The sequence below is a fragment of the Silurus aristotelis genome, assembly GCF_946808225.1.
Source record: "Silurus aristotelis genome assembly, chromosome: 3".
In the NCBI taxonomy this organism is placed as follows: domain Eukaryota; kingdom Metazoa; phylum Chordata; class Actinopteri; order Siluriformes; family Siluridae; genus Silurus; species Silurus aristotelis.
In genome coordinates, this window is record NC_139576.1 from 20930132 (window position 1) to 20953311 (window position 23180).

General features: G+C 37.9%; 1 protein-coding gene across 3 annotated transcripts in view; it reads right to left on the reverse strand.

Annotated features, from left to right (window-relative positions):
* Positions 1-23180, reverse strand: part of pde11a (phosphodiesterase 11a) — a 59319-nt gene that overhangs the window by 3315 nt on the left and 32824 nt on the right. For all 3 annotated transcript variants that reach the window (XM_083536710.1, XM_083536708.1, XM_083536709.1), the window contains 10 exons: positions 22726-22776; positions 15373-15519; positions 14731-14838; positions 11285-11394; positions 9783-9873; positions 8145-8245; positions 7405-7482; positions 7203-7266; positions 7010-7084; positions 5314-5397 (listed from right to left, as the gene is read on the reverse strand). In XM_083536710.1, coding sequence (XP_083392836.1) covers positions 5314-5397; positions 7010-7084; positions 7203-7266; positions 7405-7482; positions 8145-8245; positions 9783-9873; positions 11285-11394; positions 14731-14838; positions 15373-15519; positions 22726-22776 — 909 coding nt within the window. The remainder of the gene's footprint in view (positions 1-5313; positions 5398-7009; positions 7085-7202; positions 7267-7404; positions 7483-8144; positions 8246-9782; positions 9874-11284; positions 11395-14730; positions 14839-15372; positions 15520-22725; positions 22777-23180) is intronic.

The following is a 23180-nucleotide window of genomic DNA, read 5'->3' on the forward strand; positions in this document are numbered from 1 at the left end:
GTTTCTCACAGTGCATTAATTAACTCGCAACTTTCATCCCTGCGTCCCTGACACACTACACAGCTTTCACACACTTATTCACATATGCTTAAGCACAGATGTGTTTTCTTTTTTTTTTTCTTTTTTTTTTTATGTGTTCTAAAAAGCATGTCAAAAAGTGATGACAGAACACAGGGTTGGTAAGGGTTTTCTGTTTTGTCCATTAGTGGGATTATTAAGCATCCTAAGAACCCCTGAGAATCTTTCAGCTGCACAGAAAGCAAAAGAAAAAAAAAAAAGAAAGATTTATTGTAAGCCAGTAGGCTGTTTGTTGTTTTTTTTGTTCAGGCCTCAATTCCAAGAGAAAGAACCTAAAACAATCTTGCATTTGCTAATGCACTGCCACTTGTTAGAAACAACAGTGTATAATGTCATTACTGAAGTAAAGCATTGGAGACACTTTTATGGCTAATCTCTTTAGCTACCTGGCTCGGATCCACCAGCAACCCCCCTCAGTAAACACCACTACAATATTGTAATAACAAATTTACTCAGGGTTTTGCTGGCAGCTATGCTAATTTGTGTTGTTTTTCTGTTCAGTGGGTTTGTTCCCATCTGTAAAGAACTGGTTAAGGCAAGACACAAATGCACACATACTTTGACTTAATGAGATACTAACTGAAAGTAGATGTGTCCAGTGACAAATCAGCATGTAAAAATATAAAAATATACTTGTTTTTTTAAATGACTGGTATTGAAAACAAACTTGAAATGTCTCAAAAACTAAAACCATATAATTGTACTGTGACAGGTATTGCATGGTATAAGATGAATAGATCATTTTATTCATCCTAGGGGGAAATTCTCAAACACACACATCACCATTCAAGTCAATCCAATCAATAAGCCAAATTCTGTCGAAGCGATGAAGAACATAAAATCGTTAAGATGATCTCAGAGACTCTGGCTGTGGCATGGTTGTTGTTGCCAGATGGGCTGCTTTGAATATTTCAGTAACTGTCTATGTTCTGAGATTTTCACACAACAAAAGAGTGGTTTGAGCCAAATAACTACTCTTTACTGTAGTAAAAGAGGGTAACTGGGGTAAAATACTGCAGCAGATCACATCAGGTTTCACTACTGACTGAAATGAAACCAAGGCAACAGCGGTAAGATAAAAAAATGTGTAAAAGACTTTGCATTCTTTTAGTCTTGTACATTCTTTTGATAAGCTTTTAACCTGTATCTTCGGGGGGGGGGGGGGGGGGTAATGGTTTGTTACCATTATTGTTTAATGACACACAGACACACCACAAGATATCAGGAGCATCTATATAGAACACAGTGTACTAATGCAGCTCAATGCAATCACACATGTTGCCTATGCCATGGTTCGCTAGTACCTGCAGATATGGCAGCTGTTTGTCAGGATTCCAACCAACAAGATCAGTATGGGTTTATTACCAAGTTTGTTCTCACACACACGCACACACACACACACACACGCACACACACACACATACACACACACACACACACACACACACACACACACACACACACACACACACACACACACAAAGTATTTCTCTTGATGACAGAAGCTTCTACATAAAATATATTAATTAAAAAAAAACCTAGATTTATACAGAAGGTATAGTCATGGTGATGTGGAATTGACTATATATATTAGGTGGAAAGTCTTGGCAGTGAATGTAATAAATAATAATAGATAATAGATAAGAAAAATAATACATACTGTACTGCATGTGTTTGCATATTGACATCAGTGTTTAGCATAGTGTACCACAACAAACAGAGAGAGGAAGAGGAAGACAGGAATATATGGACTTTGAAGTGAGATTAGATTATGTAAAAAAATGGGATTTTCTTCCTCTCATACACTGTATCCCTATTTTGTGTATGAAATCATTCTGTTGCAAACTAGTTCACATTTTACAATATAGGCTGTTTTACTATTTATAGTGCAATATATACTGTACAGGGACAGCAGTGTGGGAGACAGAAAACTGAATTTTCACAAAACCTATAAGCAAATGCACAGAAATATCATTGTTTCCTCCTTGTGCACATTCTCAGTACTCTGGATTTATGATGCACTTATAAGTAATATAAATGTGAACTAACTAGGGAAAATAATTTGTCTACTGAGAAACTGGACCACACTGCAAATTGATGCATTATGTAGATTGTTGACTGAAATCAGATGCCCATAACTCCATTCACCTTATATAGTCAAACTCTTCTTTCAGATTTTCAGAGGTTCTGTGTAACCAAATCTGAAGCAAAATACATATGCAATGGATTACTTTTACCTTAAAATACCTTTCTTTACATTACCAGTGCATCTAGTGAGGCTGGGCCTCCTACAGACCCTAAGGAATGAGAACAGCGAACATGGATGCATGGTCTGCACTGTGTCAGCAGAGTCAGCAGAAAAACAATAGTTCTGACCTTTCTATTTCTGTTCAGTATTGAATATTCATTAACATCTATAAAGCACTCAGAAAACCATTAGGCAGCTTCATAGAAATGTAAAAATAATGCATATAAACATATAACATTTTTTTATTTAACCCTAATGAGCAAGCCAGAGGTGACTATAGTAAGAAAGAATTCCCTGAGATGATATGAGGAAGAAACCTCCAAACTCCAGACTCCAAAGAAAACCCATTCTCTTCTTGTTGACACCAGACAGTACCAGACAGTTTAGAGGAAACTATAATAACCAAAGTAATTTCTGAATTATTTACAGCATTAACATAAGGTCTATTTTCTTGATCGATTAACAATGATGGAGGTTTAAGGGGCAAAACGTCTTGTAGCAACAGCAGTTCTAAGCTAGAAATAATTTCTCTTTCCTACTGTGAACACAAATCATATGGGTATTTAGGAATGTCTAACCATAAACAGGACACTGCTTTAGTGGAACTCCTATATGAATCAGAACATTAGCATTCCTGACATACCCACTCTTTTTAGTAAGTGTATTATCCGGGTCCAGATCTCACTGTATCCAGAGAATAAAGGGGGTCGTGAGGGGAATATAACTTGGCTTGGATATCTGTCTATCTGTCCATCGTGCACTATGCACACATATTCAAACCACAGGGTTGTTTATCTTATCTAGAGACACAGGTTCAACATGCACAGAAACTCTGTACAAACTGTAACTTGAGCTCAGAATTTAACTAAAATATTTTTCCAATTTTATTTTTGGCTCATATATAATGTGATGTAATGTAATGTACATGTTCACTGAAATTATTCACCAAGTCTAATCTAATTAGATTCATTACATTAGCATTCTGATGAATTCAGAATGAAATCTGCTATACACAAAGACAGCTATAATGACTTGAATAATAAACTTCATTACTTATATGTCATGTCTATTGGGAATGAAGAAACCTTTACTATGTTTACACATTTAATATAGTAGTTTTATGTATATTTTAAAATATACATTATATTTTAATGCAAATTAAAGCCAGGGTGTGAATTACATTTAGCATATTTGAAAAGCAGATACATGCTTTTTGTTATACATTTAACATGTAGGATTTTTGTAGCTATATTAAAATGTAAATTTCCAAATATTTCATGTCAGTTTTACTACACCACTTAAAAATCCCTACTGTGATAAATGTATAAGACTATCAAAGCAATCTAAAGCTTTAAAGCATCTTTAGTATCACTAATGATTAAGCTTCTATTTTTGCCAGCCAGAATTTTTTTTTCCTCACAAAAAAAAATGAAAAGTAACTTTTAATCGTTAGGAAGCTAAACCTAATTTACACAAATGCATTATTATTATTATTATTATTATTATTATTATTATTATTATTATTATTTATTATTATTATTATTATTATTATTATTATTTATTATTATTATTATTGTTATTATTATTATTATTATTATTATTATTATTATTCAAACTCTAAAAGACCATGGACTATTTTATGCTTGTGGCTGGTTATTGGTCTTCTCTGTTCTTTTGTTTTGTTTCTGCTTCTGCTGAACTGCCTGATGATTTATTGTGAACCAGGCCATGTCTCCCCCTCTATATGAGAGGGGGCCATTGTTTTTGAGCAGGCCATTATTTTTCTTCTAATTTCCCATGTTGCACTTAACCTGCAGTGAAGAAGGTCATTTGTGGTAATGGAGCATTTGTGTCTGTATTAAAAATGGCAGACACAATTCACTGTTTAAATCATGTTTAATAATAAAAGATTGATGTGTTATATAGAAAAGGTATTAGTCATGTTACACTTTCTTATATCAGAAACTAGATCTGAATTAATGTTTGTCATTTCTGACACTTTACTTTTGTACATATGTTTAATTACATTTGAGAGTTCTAATTAAATTCTAATGTATAAAAGCTTTGCGATTTGAAAATAACAATCCGATTAGTTCTTTTGACAAATTTCCCAAATTCCCTCATTTCTATGTAAAAAAAATAAGTGCATGAAGATGGATTTTTCTTACAGATTCAGGTTAGAATAATAATTTAAAAAAAGTTAATCATCACTGTCAAAAAGAGTGTTATAAAAAACTATTTTTTGTAGAATTATGTTTGGGCTTCTATTGATTGCATTGCAAAAGTTTATGTTTTGATATCACAAATATATTGTATATGTTCACTTTGTTTTTGATAGTAGATCATTTTGTATATCTATTAAATCCTTTGAAAAAAATGTAAATGCAATTTTTTGTATTAAGATTTCACAGCACTAATCTATACTGAGTGAATCTGAGAATAGAAATGGTGCTGACCGCATGAAAACTGCACAATACACTCTGTATCTAACAGACTAATGATCCTTAATAATACAGTTACACTGTTACTAGGTCACCAACATGTTCCTCTCCCCTAATGCAGCATCTGATCACATGACTACCTGAACCCATTGTTAAACTAAAGAGACATGATGACAGTATCATAATGTCCCACAGAGGATATACACTGTGTTTATTCACCTGGCTATCATGAAATTTCTTTTTTCAGATAATGCCTTAGATAATGTCCAAACTTGCTGGTATAGGGTGTTTCTATGTATGTGGGTAGTGGTAGCTAAGACATTAAGAAGACAATGGACTTCTAATTGAAAAGTCATAAATTCAATCCCAGCATTGAATGCTGACCACTCCTGGGCTTTATTCACCCTTAACTGCTCAATTGTATAAATACAATTCTGGATTTCACATCTGCCAAATGTAATGTAATGTAAATGGTCATGGCCAAATAAAAGTTTGCCACCTATAAAGCCTGCATAACTGTTTTGGTGGCTTCTTGACCATGATTACCTCATACAGTGGGGCACAGATACCATCGATCCATTCCAACTGTAAACTCGGCAATTCGTCCTTTCGGTTCCGGTCAAAGATTGCCTAGAAAAAAATGCAAAAAGGAAATTTGTATGTAAAAAATATAATTTTACCCGCATTACCTAGCAATACAATGCACTGTATAGAGATGTGTCTGTGTGAAAATTTGAAAACCGTGGTACAGGCAGAAATACTATGAAGTGAAAATGAGTAACTGCTTTATTGGTACAACAGTACAAACATTTACTTTACCATCAGAAGATCACAAAAGAGGCAGAGAGGCATGATTGAGAATGGTTCTGCTGGAAGTACTATAAGTGTGTGTGTGTGTGTGTGTGTGTGTGTGTGTGTGTGTGTGTGTGTGTGTGTGTGTGTGTGTGTGTTATAATATTGCATTACTACCAAAAGCAGACTGAGGTGGAGAGATAGTTTCCAGGCTGAAGCACAGTGTCTGAATGTATAATGGCGAACGCCCACACACTTGCTGCTAAACACTTTGACTGAGTGCTAAACCTGAGGCTAGCGATACTTCAGAGGAGAAAGGCAATGTGTCCGGCCAGGATTACACACCAGGCCATAATTACTGTCATAGTACACAAAAGCGCCTAAGCATCAAAGCTCTGAAAAGCTACCCCTTTTTACTAATGTACCCCCCTCCCCCGCCTCCATGCTTTACAATTATCAGGGGCCATAAACACAAGAAAAAGCTTTTGAATTTTTGCTTTGTTCAATTTTGTGTGGGTGTGCGAGTGTGTCTGTATGTTTGATCTTTGAATTTAAGTGAAAGTAAATGGTCTTTAGGTCAGACAGTATGTTTATAATCAAGCCAAGGAATTAAATCTGCAGTGAATGAATGAATGCTGTTCGGATGGCTTTAAAATAGTTGTTGAGAGTTTTTCTAAACAATGTATAGTAATAATAGAAATAATAGCAATAATAAAACATTAACATTAAATAAACCAACTACAATTTAGAAGCTGAAATTCAGTTCAGCAAATAATCCGGAATAGCACATACTAGCTTCATTAACAAAGTATGTGGCTTTGAGAAAGAAGGACACACATTAAAATACAATTCAAAAATGTATTAAAATGTAATCCTTCATCCTTTTTCATCCTTCATTCATTTTCTCCCGCTTATCCGTAATTCGGGAGGCTTATCCGCCTCCGACTGCTGCCCAATCCTCATAGCACCGTCCCTTACGGTCCCTCCTGCAGGTGGTGAGCCCACGGGAAGGCGGCCCCACGTCACTCCAACGTCACGGACCTTGATATTTCCCTCGTAAGGGACCCCCGGAGCATAGAGGGTTAAGGGCCTTGCTCAAGGGCCCAAGAGTGGCAGCTTGGAGATACCGGGGCTTGAACCCCAGACTTTCCGATCGGCAACCCAGCGCCTTAACCGCTGGAGCCACCACTCCCCTCTACCACACACCACTCTAAAATGTAATCATATTTTAAAATCTTAATATATTTAAATAATTAATTGGTCTTTAAATATGCTTTGCGTTTAACAGTTTTAATAGTTTTTATATATAACATTTAGATTATTTTATGCTATAAATCACAGTGGATTTTTTATTTTGATTTTGCCCCAACAGCAGTCTAATCAGTAAAAAGTGTGAATGTAAAAAAAAACAAAAAAAACAAACAAGAAAAGCTAATTAAAGGAGACTTACAGAAGGAGTTAGCTTCAGTTCAGATCTCTCTCTGTCTCCCTGCTCAAAAAACTCACTTGTGACCAGCTCTGCTACCTTTATTGACACAAAGAATATATGAAATTACAAATATTTAAGCATTTATGTATACACACATGCTGTAAGCAACATTACAGTAAAATAGTGGTGTAATTAAGTGGGAAATAGTGCTTGCCTTGCGAGAGATTTCCCATGGCTTGGTCACAGCTCCCAAATCACATGCAGTCATTAACATTGATCTGAGATAGAGAGGGAATTATGTTAAACACAAGATGTACAACTAGTATGGATTTTATGCCTATATGAATTAATTAAGGGTGTTTAGGCTATGAATCATACTGATGTCAGTAAGGCATAATTGGATGTAAATGACTGACCTGAACATATCTCTGTGTTCTTTAACATTCCAGTTATATTCCCCTTTATTTACCAGCTCAAAGAAACGGTTTCGGTTCCTGTGGAAAATTAATATTAATGATGGCACCATTCACCATGCAGAACTGCAAAGTGAAATAGACAATCCCACAGATCAATTAGAGATGCATTAGAGATGCAATCATGTAATCTATTTTTTATATAGCTTGGGACTGGAGTATTTCCCTTAGATATTTTATTGACAGCTGAAAAAAGCCTCACCCAAAAGATAACTGCACATTCTTTAATAATCTTCTAATGTAAACGTCCATTTCACATTCTTTGATTTAGCACCTGGCAATGCTTTCAGTCTTAAAAAATGGTTTTCTGTGTTTCAACCTCTAACCACACGGGTGCAGTAGAGGCTAAGTAAACATCACCTCATACCCATTCACATAGTTTCATCATACACACATTTAAACAACATATGCAATGGATTGGAGCCATTACAAAAGATCGGAATTTTCTTATTAGTTACATGATGTCACACATTTTCTCTTTTTGAAGTAAGTTAAATACTTTTGCAGGTCTAAAATACTGGCCTTGGCATTCGAAATAACCTCTAACAATTTGTTTTTCTTGCTTTTCCCAGCTTTATGTATTTTCTGTAATTTATATATTTATATATTCCCTACTCTCTTAACTCTTCAGTGGTGTTTGGAGCACTCAGTGAGAGTTTTGTAGGTGGTTTTGCAGCACTTACTCAAAGTACAATGTGAGATCTGTAGCCAGGATGGACTGTTTCAGCAGCTGCATAAGGTCGCCATAATCCCGGGATGACAAATTGGAGAATATATTATGGCCCTGGAAAAGAGTAAAGATATGTGTCTTTGGAGCTGAAAATGTCTGATAAATCAGTACATTTATATTTTGTTACTTTTATACTTTTTAATTAAAAAGCCTCTTGCTGATTAGAAAAGTTTGAAGCTTATTTTAATAGTTTATCAAGCCTGTCAATAAATCTATAGCATCTTAATGTAATACATTACTAGTGTAGTTAAAGCAAATAAGAACAACAGCAGTTACCTCATCTATTTATACCTCTACACACCCCAGCTCATGGAGACCTTACGAGTTTATCAAACCCCCACTATATGGCAGCATGACACACTTGGAATGGGCCCTCTTCCACACTGATAAACACCTTTGACTGAATAGTGTCTCTCTAACTGACAGTGGTGAGAGACCTCCCACATACAGAGTACAGCCAATATTGCTTTCGGTGACTTCCTTCGATCAGTGTGATTTGAACGAGTGATATTCCAAACATATTTCTGTTATGCCACACTTGAGTCAAGATCCCATTTTCAATGCCAGCCTATTTTTGTCCTTTCAATCCTCCACACCTGCTCTGTGCGCACACACGAGGTCTCATTTGGTCCAATATTTTGTCTATAGTGTGCTTTATAACAGTAAACACTGTCATGTTTCTCTGTTACCACGATTATTCATGTTGATTAAAATTAAAAACCAAACTGAATGTGTTTTGGTAGCTTTATTTTAAAAAATTGGGCATACTACAGGGTTTCTTATACAGTAATCCCCGCTATAGCATGGTTCGAATCTTGCACCCCCGGTTTATTGCGGAATTGTATTTGCCACATAACTAATTTGTTTAGCTGATTTTCCCGGTCTCTTGCAGATAGCAAGATAGATCAAAAAACCTCTGTTTTTATGGAGTTTTATGTTGAAATATCGAAATGTAATAATAAAAATATAATTATTAATTATAAAATGAAGTAAAATATTACAATACAGTACTGAATACGTATAATAGCATTTTTGGGGTGGCGTCCGTTTATCGTGGTCTTTCTTTTATCGCTTGCAGTTTTGAAACGTAACCACCACGATAAATGGGGGATTACTGCAATACTAAAAATACTTAAGACCCGAATCACATTTATAATAGTAGCAGTAGGGGCTCAATCTGAGAAAGATAACATTCCCATTTAGTCTAAGGGCATTTGTTAAGGAGCTTTCCTCCATATTCTCCTTCTGCAGTGTGCAAGTAGAGGATCAACAGTGATAGAAGCTGCCAAATAAAAGGTTGCATTCTGCTTATTCCTTTTAAGTATCCGGTAAACCTGGTCTTTTCATATGTGCTGCTTGAAGTTGTAATGTGAAAAGCATATGCTGTAAATCTATGTACTGTATCTAAAACCTCTTTAATTCTTATCATCCCATGAATTCAAAAGCATGTTTGATAGACATTACGGTCATGGTAGCTGTCAGTACCGTTATTAAAGTAAGTAAGCTGTAATCGTTTTTGGTCTGCTCTTCTGTAATGATGGTGAATGAATATAATGTGCGCGCGTGTGTGTGTGTGTGTGAGGGATCTTACTTCACTCTGCAGGATCATGACAGCATGATTGAAGTGATGATGCTCCATTGTAGCTGAGGTCCCATAGAGGAGCGATAGAGCAGAACCTGTCCTGAGGGCAATATGATGAGAATGTGATGAGAGAGAGACACATGATATCTTGCTCACAACTCTGGAAAGGACATGCTTTATGCTCTGCCAAATAAGAGGTAATATAGATAGCAGTGCACTGGCAGGTGAAAGAGTGTGTTTACTGTTTATCCATCACACACTCACTCTCTCAACACAAGTTTATATATTTGCCAAATCTAGACCGCTCTGTCACACACACTGCTCCAGTTCATAGCAGGTGACTACTAATCCAATCACAACCTTTAAAATTTCTAAATCATTCTTCAAACAGGTTTTCTAAAAAATAAAATTCTAAATCTTAAGTCCATTCTATTTCTAGGGTGTAACATGATAACATAAGGGCAAAGTTCCAGTAGAATGAATGCTGATGCAATTTCACTGTACACAGTGGATGGTACAGAAAACACATATGCGCTCGGAGAGTGTACCGTATTTTCTGGACTATAAGCCGCTACTTTTTTCCTTTTTTCAACGAAGCGGCTAATTTATGGATTTTTCCTGGGTTTTTCGCGGTTTCACAAACTTCAAGCCAAAAAACTGAACCCCATAACATTAGACCAATGAAATTGCTGAACGGGTTCAGGTGAACCAATGAAACTCTTTATATTAAATCAGATGCGCTCCCACTGAATCGGGCCGCACCACATCATAAATATAGATGATGTTCCTCTGACGTTTGACCTGCCGCTCACTCAACAACAGGAAATGCGAATCATTCGTCACGCTGAAAACAACCGGGCATGAAAAAACGCACTTCACCTGTGTTCGAGCTGCAAGGCATCGGGTGAAAAGATAGGCTACTGTTTAGATACAATTCGTTGTAATGCATTGAGTCTGGGTTAAGGGAGAGCTTGCTAACTCCAGTTATAACAGAAATCATATAAGCACAGACAGGTTTCCAAAACTCGTGCTTTTTTATTTTTCTTGGCAACAGCGTTACGGGTTAGTCAAAGAAACTGAGAAATGAGCATCAGAAAATAATAAGGACATATTCCTCGGTCTTGCACACATGCAGTAATACCGGACAAATGCGGCGCCAGGCTATTCCCAAAATGCCGCTCTGCTCTTAAAGGAGCCACAACATATTTCACCCTTTACACCGTTGAACAGACACTGTCTTTCGTTAAAGCCTGTGCAAAGTTTATTAGTTTCAATGTAGACACCAGTTAATTCAGTGGGTGCGGCTTGTATTTGGGTGCGCTTAATAGTCCGGAAATTACGGTACAGTTTTTTTATTTCTAATGTTATGTACTTTTACTTTGGGCAAGTTACATCTATCAACCAATCAACCTAGAATTGTGATGCTTATCATTCAGCTGGTTTGTTACAGCTGAAAAGGTTGGTGATTGTGGCTATGCATAATCAATGTTTATACTGTCTGTCTGTCATACTTGGCTTGGAAGGCATTGTTGGTTCCACGGTGGTCCAAATCATGACACACACAGCCCACAATGAGTGCTAAGATCTCCAACTCTGAGAGGGTCTCTTGAAAGCCTGCAGTCTGAGACACACACATACACACACAAATATGCATAAATGATTTCATAAACAGGGTTCTCCATAGAGGCTATATAGCCATATAACCAAAATATAATTGTTCTGTACATTTTAGCTGACAAATTGTATTTCCAATGTAAATAATTTAATAATTATGTTAATTTTGCTCGATTTTATCACTTTTGTTTAATTTACGTTTATTTATACCACTAATTTCTTGATTTTGATTAGTCAGATGAATTTATTATCTACACTGAACAAAATTATTAATGCAACACTTTTGTATTTGCCCCCTATTTTTCATGAGCTGAACTCAAATATTTAAGACTTTTTCTATGTACAAAAAAGGCCTATTTCTCTCAAATATTGTTAACAAATCTGTGTAAATCTGTGTTAGTGAGCAAGTCTCCATTGCTGAGATAACCCATCCACCTCACAGGTGTGGCATATCAAGAGGCTGATTAGACAGCATGATTGTTGCACATGTGTGCCTTAGGCTGGCTACGATTAAAGGCCACTCTAAAATGTGCAGTTTTACTGTATTGGGGGTCCGGGGGAGGTCAGAAAACCAGTCAATATCTGGTATGACCACCATTTGCCTTAAGCAGTTCAACACATCTCCTTCACATAGAGTTGATAAGGTTGTTGATTGTGGCCTGTGGCATGTTGGTCCCTTCCCTTCAATGGCTGTGCAAAGTTGGATATTGGCAGGAACTGGAACACGCTGTCGTATATGCCAATCCAGAGCATCCCAAACATGCTCAATGGGTGACATGTCAGGCAAAAATGCTGCCCATGCAAGATCTGGGATGTTTTCAGCTTCCAGGATTTGTGTACAGATCCTTGCAACATGGGGCCGTGCATTATCATGCTGCAACATGAGGTGATGGTTCTGGATGAATGGCACAACAATGGGCCTCAGGATCTCGTCACTGTATCTCTGTGCAATTAAAATGCCAACAATATAATGCACCGCAATAAAAGTGCTCGTTGTCCATAACATACGCCTGGCAATACCATAACCCCACCGCCACCATGAGCCACTCGATCCACAACGATATCAGCAAACCGCTCACCCACACGACGCCATACACACTGTCTGCCATCTGCCCTGTAAAACTGGGATTCATCCGTAAAGAGAACACCTCTCCAAAGTGCCAGACGCCATCGAATGTAAGTATTTGCCCACTCAAGTCGGTTACGACGCCGAACTGCAGTCAGGTCAAGACCCCGTTGAGGACGACGAGCATGCAGATGAGCTTCCCTGAGACGGTTTCTGACAGTTTGAGCAGAAATTATTTGGTTATGCAAACCGATTATTGCAGCAGAAGTCTGGGTGGCTGGTCTCAGATAATCTTGGAGGTGAAGGGGCTGGATGTGGAGGTCCTGGGCTGGTGTGGTTACATGTGGTCTGCAGTTGCGAGGCCGTTTGGATGTATTGCCAAATTCTCTGAAATGCCTTTGGAGACGGCTTATGGGAGAGAAATAAACATTCAATTTACAGGCAACAGCTCTGGTGGACATTCCTGCAGTCATCATGCCAATTGCACACTCCCTCTAAACTTGCGACATCTGTGGCATTGTGCTGTGTGATAAAACTGCACATTTTAGAGTGGCCTTGTATTGTAGCCAGCCTGAGGCACACATGTGCAATAATCATGCTGTTTATTCAGCATCTTGATATGCCACACCTGTAAGGTGGATGGATTATCTCAGCAAAGAAGTACTCACTAACACAGATTTAGACAGATTTATGAACAATATTTGAGAGAAATAGGCCTTTTGTGTACATAGAAAAAGTCATGATCTTTGAGTTCAGCTCATGAAAAATGGGGGCAAAAACAAAAATGTTGCGTTTATAATTTTGTTCAGTGTATAATAGGATCGCTTCAGCAGTAGTGCAAGCTGCAAGGCAAAAAACAGGTTTATATGGATGTTCTGATATATATTACCATTTCTCGAATAGCAGCTAATGCAGGGGAAATTGTTTAGCAAAAACTCTCTTAATTGTTATGTAAATACGTTTTATGTAAGGAGACATTTATTTAGCCTCTTTGAAAGGAGTCTGTGGTGTCAGCAACTTTTCTAATAATTAGAGATATATTTATTTACTATTATATAGTATTTTTCAGGAATTTGCAGCAACTCGGTAACATGACATTCTCCAACTTCAAGAGAAAATAGAAAATGGTAAGGAATCCACTGTTTACATTTATATATAATATAAGGGGTGCTTCCAACATTAAATGTAACTCTAAATGGATAAAAAAAATTATGAAATGTCATTAGATATTCTGCCACTCATCTTTAGTAAGCACTTTTTCTGGGTCAGGGTCGCAGTGCATTTTGAAACTATACAGATATCACAAAATACAAGGTGAAATAATTCACCGTGGATGGAATGCCAGTCCATCACAATGTACCATTCACACAAAAATTCACACACACATTTACACGTTCATTCACACGCTTATTCACACCTACAGGCAGTTTAGTTTTGCCAATCTGCCTATCTGTATGTTGTCATGCACATGGACAGTGCATGCACAGAAACTCCACACAGACAATAACCTGAGCTCAGGATTGGACCTAGGTTAAGATCTCAAGTTATAAATAGAGTAGTAGATTTCAGGATTGACAGGATAAGCCAAAATCTTTTCTAAATGTCTTAACACAATGAATGAAATAAAACAAAAAAAAGGTCCATGTGGTCCTAATGCACTAGTGCTGTTCCTGCCTACGACACAAACTGCAGAGAACACTGAAAGCATTTTACTTCCATTTAATGTGATATATTCTGGCTTTTACAATGTATATTTCAGGGCCATTTTCACACTGTACTTTTGGAGGTTTTTCAAAAAAAAGTAGAAAAATGCAACACAAACACAATCAGGGATATAGGGAACAGTTCCAGCATGAAGCACAGCAGACCAAGTACAAAGTGCTGCAATTGCTAGTAAAGCAACACTGAGGTGCTTTCTCCTGTACTCCTGATAAGCAAAAGAAACACTTTACACTGACCATATCTAAATAGAGGCTGCATAGTGTTTCGGCTTTTCATAGTATTATTATTAATTTCTACCTTTGTTTTAGATTTTGTGTTGAAGTGGCTTATATAAAAAAAAAGATATGATGTAATGTTATGTAAAACATTCTAGTATGCCTAATGTCTTCCTTCTTCCCTGAATTAAACACAAATAAACTTACCATGCATGCACACACTCACACATACACACACACACGAGCACACGCACACACACACACACACACACACACAAACAATTAAACACATGGAGAAACATCAAAAGGAGTATTGTAACTTTGTATATGTGTGACTTACAGTAAGCATGGAGAACATGCACTGGCAAACATTGAACGCATGTCTCCAGTTGTGGTACAGAACCATACGATAGTTCTTTCTTACAGTCAACAGCCACCTACACAATGTCTAAAGAAATAGAGTGCAATTGAGAAACAGAAAAAATAAACAAAAAACAGAATCATGTGATAGTAGTAAATGTTTATATAGTATAGTCGAATGAAGATAGGAGAGCAGGAGAGGGTTTTATTCCTTGACTTTTGTATTTTTATATAAAATAACAATTTTAAATGATGCAGAAAAGCAACATATGACAGACAGAAAAGAACGAGAAAGATTTAAGGCCATAAGTATATGATATAGAGCAACATGACCTCATCTTGAAAAAAGACATAGAAGAGAGCCCAAAAATTTCAGTGGATGAAGAAACTGGTAGAGTCTATGCATAGAGAGTGTGTATGTCTGTGTGTTAAAGAGAGAGAGAGAGAGAGAGAGAGAGAGAGAGAGAGAGAGAGAGAGAGAGAGAGAGAGAGAGAGAGAGAGAGAGAATGAGAGAGAGAGAGAGAGAGAGAGAGAGAAAGAGAGACAGCAAGAGAGAGAGAGAAAGAGAGAGAGAGAGAGAGAGAGAGAGAGAGAGAGAGAGAGAGAGAGAGAGAGAGAGACCTCATAGTCTATCTTGAATTTCTGCACCATGCCGAGTTCCATGAACATGCGCAAGGCTGCAGTTATCATGGCATCCTGGTCCAGAGAAAAGTCATCAAAGGAGAGCTTATCAATGCCCAACTCACACACCAGAGGGATGTTCGCTGCCTGAAAGAGAAGAGACAGGGAGACAGAGAGGTTTTTTTTTAAACCTTTTTGGGCTTTATTTCTGGGTCAAAACAAGGCGATGGGTTACTTAATATAATCCCGGGTTCTTTGAGTGAGGTGTTACACAATGGGAATCAATTTGGCCGTGAACAACTACGGAAGCTTCTATGACACCACGTCTGTATTTGACAGACAGGTCGTCAAGTGACTTGGCTCCACCCCTCCTATATCACCCAGTTCAACCCCTTACAACATCATTGGAGCGAGATTTCTTCCCATTCCTGTGCAAGGAGGAAAGTGTTGGTAAAACACCTCACTCTGTTATCAAAGAATCTTGGATTATGTTAAGTACCCCATCGTTTTTTTTTTCTTTCGAACTTCACACAGTGTTTCACAATGAAGATGTAGAATACTCCTGGTTTGCACAACATGCTCCCGCTATACATAATAACATAGGCTCAGACATTTTGGCTCCTAGCACTGCATGTGCTAAGGATGGCTCAGACACATTCAGTCTATGAAATGTACAAAAGTGTGTAGCCCAACTTGCTGCCACACAAATATCCTGAACAGAAACTCCCCTAAGTAAGGCCTATGATGTCCACCATGCCCCTTGTAGAGTGGACCCTTAAACCTCGAGGTGCTTAAGAACCTCTGCATTTATATGCTAGAAATATGGCATCTACAATCTAGTGGGACAGCCGCTGACATTACAACAGCTTCCCCTTGTGAGGGTGGCCCAATACACAAAGAGCTGGTTATTCTTTCTGAAGCCAGCTGTTCTCTCCACATACATAAGAAGGGCACACACTGGACATAACAAATTCAACCACTGATCCTCCAAGGAGAATGGAGGAGGGTGGAAAGCTGTAAGTTCTGTAATGGGACATCTATAAGAAGAGTCTACCACTTTAGGTATAAAAGCCAAGTTAGGTAGAAAGCAAACTTTTGTGAGCCCTAGAGCACACTGCAAACAAGCTGGAATGACAGACAACAGCTTGTATCTTGCTCACACGCTTAGCTGTCACCAGAGCTATAAGCAGCACCATTTTAAGAGAAATACACTTTAACCCCATGCCATTCAATGGCTCGAAAGGGTGTTGAGAAAGGGCCTATAAGACCATAGACAGATCCCACAGTGCGACATCTGCCTGGACATCTGCCTTTTATGGCATGCTACCTTAATAAAAGGACTGCCAGGGTGCCGACCTGCGGACTCAGAAAATGTTTCAGTGCTAAAAACACTGCCAACAACTCCAGGTAGTTTATATGCATGCGAATCAGCTGTGGAGGCCAAACACTGTTCACAGCTCTTCCCATTAGAGTCACTCCCCAGCCTTTTAAGGACACGTCCGTCGTCATAGTAACTCTCGATGACACCGTCCCCAAGGGAATCCTTTGAGAGTCGTGGGGCTTTTTCAATGTCGGAGCGCTTTGACGCATGCATACTTTATTCTCACCGGTCAAGTGAGATGCCACCGGGAACACAGCTGTAGATGCGCAACCCATCACTGAAAATCCCTCATCATGAGACGTCCCAGATGTACTACCGAAATTACTGAAGCCATTAAACCCAGCATTTGTAAGCATGCCCTAAATAGGACCACTATTCCTATCTGAAAACGGGAGAGTGACTATGTTAAAAAAAAATAAAAATAAAATGTGATTCTCCTCTCTGTCAGCATAGATATTCTGTGCATTTAAAGGGCTCCAAGCAGCTCTTTTCCATATTTATTCTAAACCCCAAGTTGCAGAGATGCATTACCACACTGTGCATCTCTGATTGCTTGCTCTCTCAATAAAGAGCGTGTCAGACAATTGTCTATGTAAGAAAATATTCATATTATGTTCTTTCTCAACAGGAACAGAGCAGCTTCTACATATTTGCTGAAAACCCTCAGAGCTAGAGGCAGCCCGAACTAAATGGTTTGAAACTCTTAAGCAGTCCCTCAGCATGCTATTCTTAGAGACGGGTAAATGCTTATGTGAAAAAACGCATCTGACAAAGCGATCATTACAAACCAAACGTTTGGACTGATCGATAGACAAAGCACTTTGTGTGTCAACATTTTGAATGAGTATTTCCTTGTGTTAGTTTAATACACTCAGGTCTAGAATCAGATGAAGAGATGTGTTCCCTCTTTTTGGAATCACAAAATAATGGGAATGAAAGTTCTGACAGATTTCCTCCTTTGGCACAACTCTGATCGCTTGTTTGTTTAAAAGAGAGTCGATCTCGGCCACCAGGATGCAAGCCGACTCTTCCTCAGCCATAGAGACTAACACCCTGTTGAAACCGAGTGGTTTCATGACAAATTTAAGTCTGTACCCCTGCATATGGTGCTTAACACCCACAGAGGACCCCTGTACTCTTTTATTACCTTGTGGTTGCACATTTATGACGTCATGACCATCGCCATGCTGGGTTCCACTGGAAGAGCGATCGCTCCCTCCAGCGATAAGATTAGGGGTGCAGCTACTATTTCTTTAAAATTTTCAGAAACCGTGGCCCTCAGCTGTCTGCCTGGCTTCAACAGTGGAACATTTATTATGTTTTTTTAACTTACTCTTAGCCTGTGGCTCAGATGTGATACTGTACTTTTTTTTGGTGTACAGTATAAACCCCTGAACTGAAATGTGTCTGAACACATTATGTGAGTGCTTGGTGATTTCTCAAACTTGAGGAGAACTTGAAGGTCTTATTAAACTCAAAATTGGGCTGGATTCCCCCCCTACTTCTTGTCGCAGGCGGAGAGAGGAGGATAGGGTAACGTTCACGTGTCAGGTAGAGCGCTTCTTCTTTCATTGCTCAGGGTAGGGCAGACGGTTTCTATCTGCTGCGGCCCATCCGATCTCGGACGCTGGTCAGCTTGCTGCCTGCTGGAAACAGGTCTTTTACTGCTCACCCTCATCTGTGTCCCTCTCACTGCCACCCCTGCACCAAAGCCCTCTCGCGCTGTCTGAGAGGGTGGTCGGGGTGTTTGCTTACAAGGTAAACAGAGGCTAAAAGCTTCATCCACTTGTTTCCCTATGGTGCTGGTTTTTCTCATCTTCTTGAGAGCTGGACCAAACTGACCTTCAGCGGGATCTTAAGCTGTATTCATCACCTTCCATTTCTGCGCACCCCCCAAGCCTGACAGGTTTAGCCATAATGCTCTCTCACCTAACAAAGCCAAGCCCGTCACCCGGCCGCAGCCCTAAACTGCACCACACGAAAAACGCAGAATAAAATAATTTACAACACATATTTCAAAATTTGAGAGGAGGCAGAAATATAGCACCGATTTGGATAGAGATGATAGGAAACTACTATTATATAAACAATTATAAGATATATAACATATATAACAATATAACATCTGATCTAGGTTCCCTGGTGGTCTAATGGTTAGGATGCGGCGCTCTCACCACTGCGGACCGGGTTCGACCCCCCCCGGTCAGGGAACCAACCCCAGCCACTCTAAGTCCCAAGTCCGGATAAATGGGGAGGGTTGCGTTAGGAAGGGCATTCAGCGTAAAAACCTGCCAAATCAAACAGGCGGATGGTCCGCTGTGACGACCCCTAACAGGAGAAGACTTTTCGAAAACACTTAAAGGTACCACATTTGTTTAGTTAATGTAAAGACATCTACAAATTCTGTCAACTGACCTTATCTTGCAATTTTATATCATAAAATATATTAAGAACATGAACTGAATTAGAAATTGTGCTACAACTTAAGACTGAAGTTAGGTCTATAGTGTGTAGATTATCGAATAAACTAAATTAATAATGTAATTATCTTCCAATTAAAAATAAAAACCTAACAGTATCTACTAAACAAAAACAAACTAAACTATTTATATATTAGAATTAGTCAATAGAGATTGATGACAGTCAACTTAGAGGGTGTTAATTGTCTTTAAATGTTTGCTGACTCTTTGTAGTATATGTCCTATGGTCTATCCAAATAAAGTGTAACTAGTGTGGAAAATGAGACAGGGCTAAAACCAACATTAAAAAATATCAAAAACTATCAGTTTCTATGACTAAAATAATCATATTTTGTTTATTAATCATATTAAGTATTAATATTAGGCATAATAAGCAGTTGAGAATTGAGAACATTTAGGTAGACACCCTTAAGAAGTAATGGATAATTCAACACAATATTTTACACATATGCTATTGTTAGCTACTGTAATAATGATTGTCACTGGTAGTATGATAAAGAGATGGGTGCATCATTTCAAATCTATAAGTTTCACATTTTTTTTTCCTGTCAAAGTCATCTACTCTGTTGAAAAAAGTTTGTAAAATCATTATTGATGGTACAGACATCTGACCTTGATATGGCCTCTATTTGTATGATATGTAAGCTTGTGACTCTAAAGCTTTTTGTACACATAGCAAAAGCCATTTACCCTGTCCACTACTATGTACTAAGCATGTCCATTTTGTTCATTATTTTAAAGATAGATATAGCCATGCTAGTAGATAGAACAATTAGAGGATTTATCATTGAATTCATCGCTTTCAGATTAATCAACAGTGTGTTGACTGGGATGACTTGATTTTTCAGCTGTTGACCAACCGATACAATATCCTAATTATGTTCTCTGCCTATTTGATATTGTTCTGTGCTAGGTATTAGGCATATTTTCAGAAAAAGACAAAGAAGGTAACTGCAGGACGCCACAGTCATTCTTGTCTTCTGCCCAAATTGAATGATGTTGCAACATCTGTAGCCAGGTGATCTTGACACCACACACACTGAGTATGACGGTGCTGTGTAATTATTCACACCTGACCTTGATTTAATCCAAAGGTCTTCACAAAGTACAGGGAGCTGGGCACCAGTAGATTGCTAGCAATACCATGATATTAACTAAATAGGGCTGCAGGATAAGATTAAGAAACACACTGTATGTCAGTAATTACAGCATTCTTGGCACATATTAATACTTGAGTACTGTATATTCAAATTTTCTTTCATTGTTGTATGCTTTATTATGATTGTTCCGACTCATGAATAAAAAAAGCATAAATAAAAAACCTGGAATACCTAACAAATTAAACAGAATATAATGCACTAGCAGGACACAGCAAAACCACTCAGGCAAATATATTTGTGGCTTTAATTCAACTCTCTAACCTAAATTTAGTCATCTTTTTTCAGTGTGCACTGTAGTCACCAAGAATGGTGTGTCTTATTAAGTCAAAGACCAAAGAATATAAAAAAGTTCATGTAGAAAATGACAAGATGGAGAGGAGGGATGCAGTGGATGACTGCAGTATATGGCCCTGTGTCTCACCCCTGTTCATTCAGGGGCTTCATGAATGGAGGAGCAATTTGCAGGTTGTTCCTAATGCTACGGATATCACAGCGTCTGCTTATCCAATTTAAACTGAGCTGAGAATCTCAACAGTACAGAGATAAACTGCTAATGAGGGGTCTATAGATAGAGCTTACACAGCGTAACAGAGAAAAGTGTGAGAACGAAAATGAGAGAGGTAGGGGGCCATTGGCAAGGGAATTTATGTGTTTTAGTGACGTCATTCACAGATACTAATTATAGAAACCTGTGAATTTTATTACTAATAATATCAAGAGGTGGTAAACATGCAAAACAAGCTAAATCATTTGTCTCTTTATTTGTTTCCTTATCTCAAATCGAGCACAGTTTTTCTTATATTCATAAGAACATTTTAATTTAGTCTGTTTTACTATATATACAAATATATATTTTAAGGCTCTCCGTGTTAATTTCAGTATGTCTGTGATGTCCTGTATCCTGTCCTGTATTTCATGGTGTCATTGCGTTACTGCCTTCTGGAGAACAGTCCCTTTGGAGCTTAGCCTGAATAAGAATGGAAATTAATAACGTCCTCACAATCTTTCTTTGTCTTTCTTCTTACTTCTCCTAATGTATCTACTGTAGAGGTATTGCATTGTATGAACACTGTACATTATATATAACTTTGTATTTGCACATTTATAGGTGAGATATTAAAAAAGTGCTGTAGTGGGGCTACAGCACTATATTTATGAATGACTGTTGAACTTGCGTTTTAGTGACATTTAAAATGAACCACAGTGTGTGTGTGTGTGTGTGTGTGTGTGTGTGTGTGTGTGTGTGTGTGTGTGTGTGTGTGTGTGTGTGTGTGTGTGTGTTTGTGTTTGTGTGTGTGTGTTTGTGTGCATGTGAGTATGTGTGTGAGCCTATGTGTGAAAGAGAGAGAGAGAAAGAGAGAGAAAGAGAGAGAGAGAGAGAGAGAGAGAGAGAGAGAGAGAGAGAGAGAGAGAGAGAGAGAGAGAGAGAGAGAGTGTACAGGAAAGAGAGAGTGGGTGTCTGACAAAGAGTGTAAGAAGGAAAGGCAAACAGATAAAGAGACAGAGCTCAAGGCTGCATTATTTGAGCAGTACTGGTCTCCACTGTGCACATTACTGAAAGCCTACATGTTTTAAAGAATCCAGCAAATATTCTGTGCCCAAGATGGCATTTAAAGCAAAAATCATTGTAGAAAAGCCTAATATGATGGATGTGCCATCACTAATGAGGGAAATCTCACTCCACTGAGATGCTATGAGTAATGTAGGGCTACTGATGAACTTATTAACCTGCATCATTATTAATAAATGTATGTTACACATACAATTAATGTGTATATGCATGACATTTTATGTTATGTATTATTAATTTCACATTTTAAACAGAAACAAATGCATGATTTTAATGAAGTTTCCTACTTTTGTGGTAAATGTGCTATAGTTCAATCCCATGTTTACTGATAAAATATGTCTCATTTATTTATTCTTTTGTTATTGTTTTATCCTGGTCAAAGCCATGAAAGCCAAAGGAAAAATCCAGAATTGCAGGAACACTGAGCATGAGGCAAATTGGGAATGGGGCACCATACACACACACATTCATACCTAGAACAATTAAGTTCGGAAAGTCCAATTATTGGCATGTTTTGGCTGGTGGAAGGAAACCAGAGAACCTAGAGGAAACCTAAACAGGCATGGGAAAACAGGCAAACCCACACCCATACAGTAACCCAAGAACAGTAAGGCTATATATGTTTTTATCCATTTTATAATTATTCTACAGACTCTAATGCAGACTCTAATGTTACTAATTCATTTGTATATAAATGACATGTAATAAGAAGTCATTAAGCATATAGTAGTAAAAAATGAGCTGCTTCACTTTTAGCTTTACCTTAAACTTGTCCACTTCTGTCTTAGAGCAAGTGGCATGATATGACAGCACCTTCAGAGAGAGAGAGAGAGAGAGAGAGAGAGAGAGAGAGAGAGAGAGAGAGAGAGAGAGAGAGAGAGAGAGAGAGAGAGAGAGAGAGAGAGAGAGAGAGAGAGAGAGAGAGAGAGAGAGAGAGAGAGAGAGAGAGAGAGAGAGAGACAGACAGACAGACAGACAGACAGACAGACAGACAGACAGACAGATAGACAGACAGACAGAAAGAGAGACTATTTACTAGATACTATGATGTCAATTTCATGTCATACAAATTTAAAAATTCAACAGGAATAACAGGAGTAATATAACAGGAGTAATATGTGGTAACGGCTTGACCACTTGTGCCAAATAACACAATAAACTATTGTGTTAAATCAAGTATAAGAATCAGTGAAAGTGATGGGTTCTAGTATTAAAAA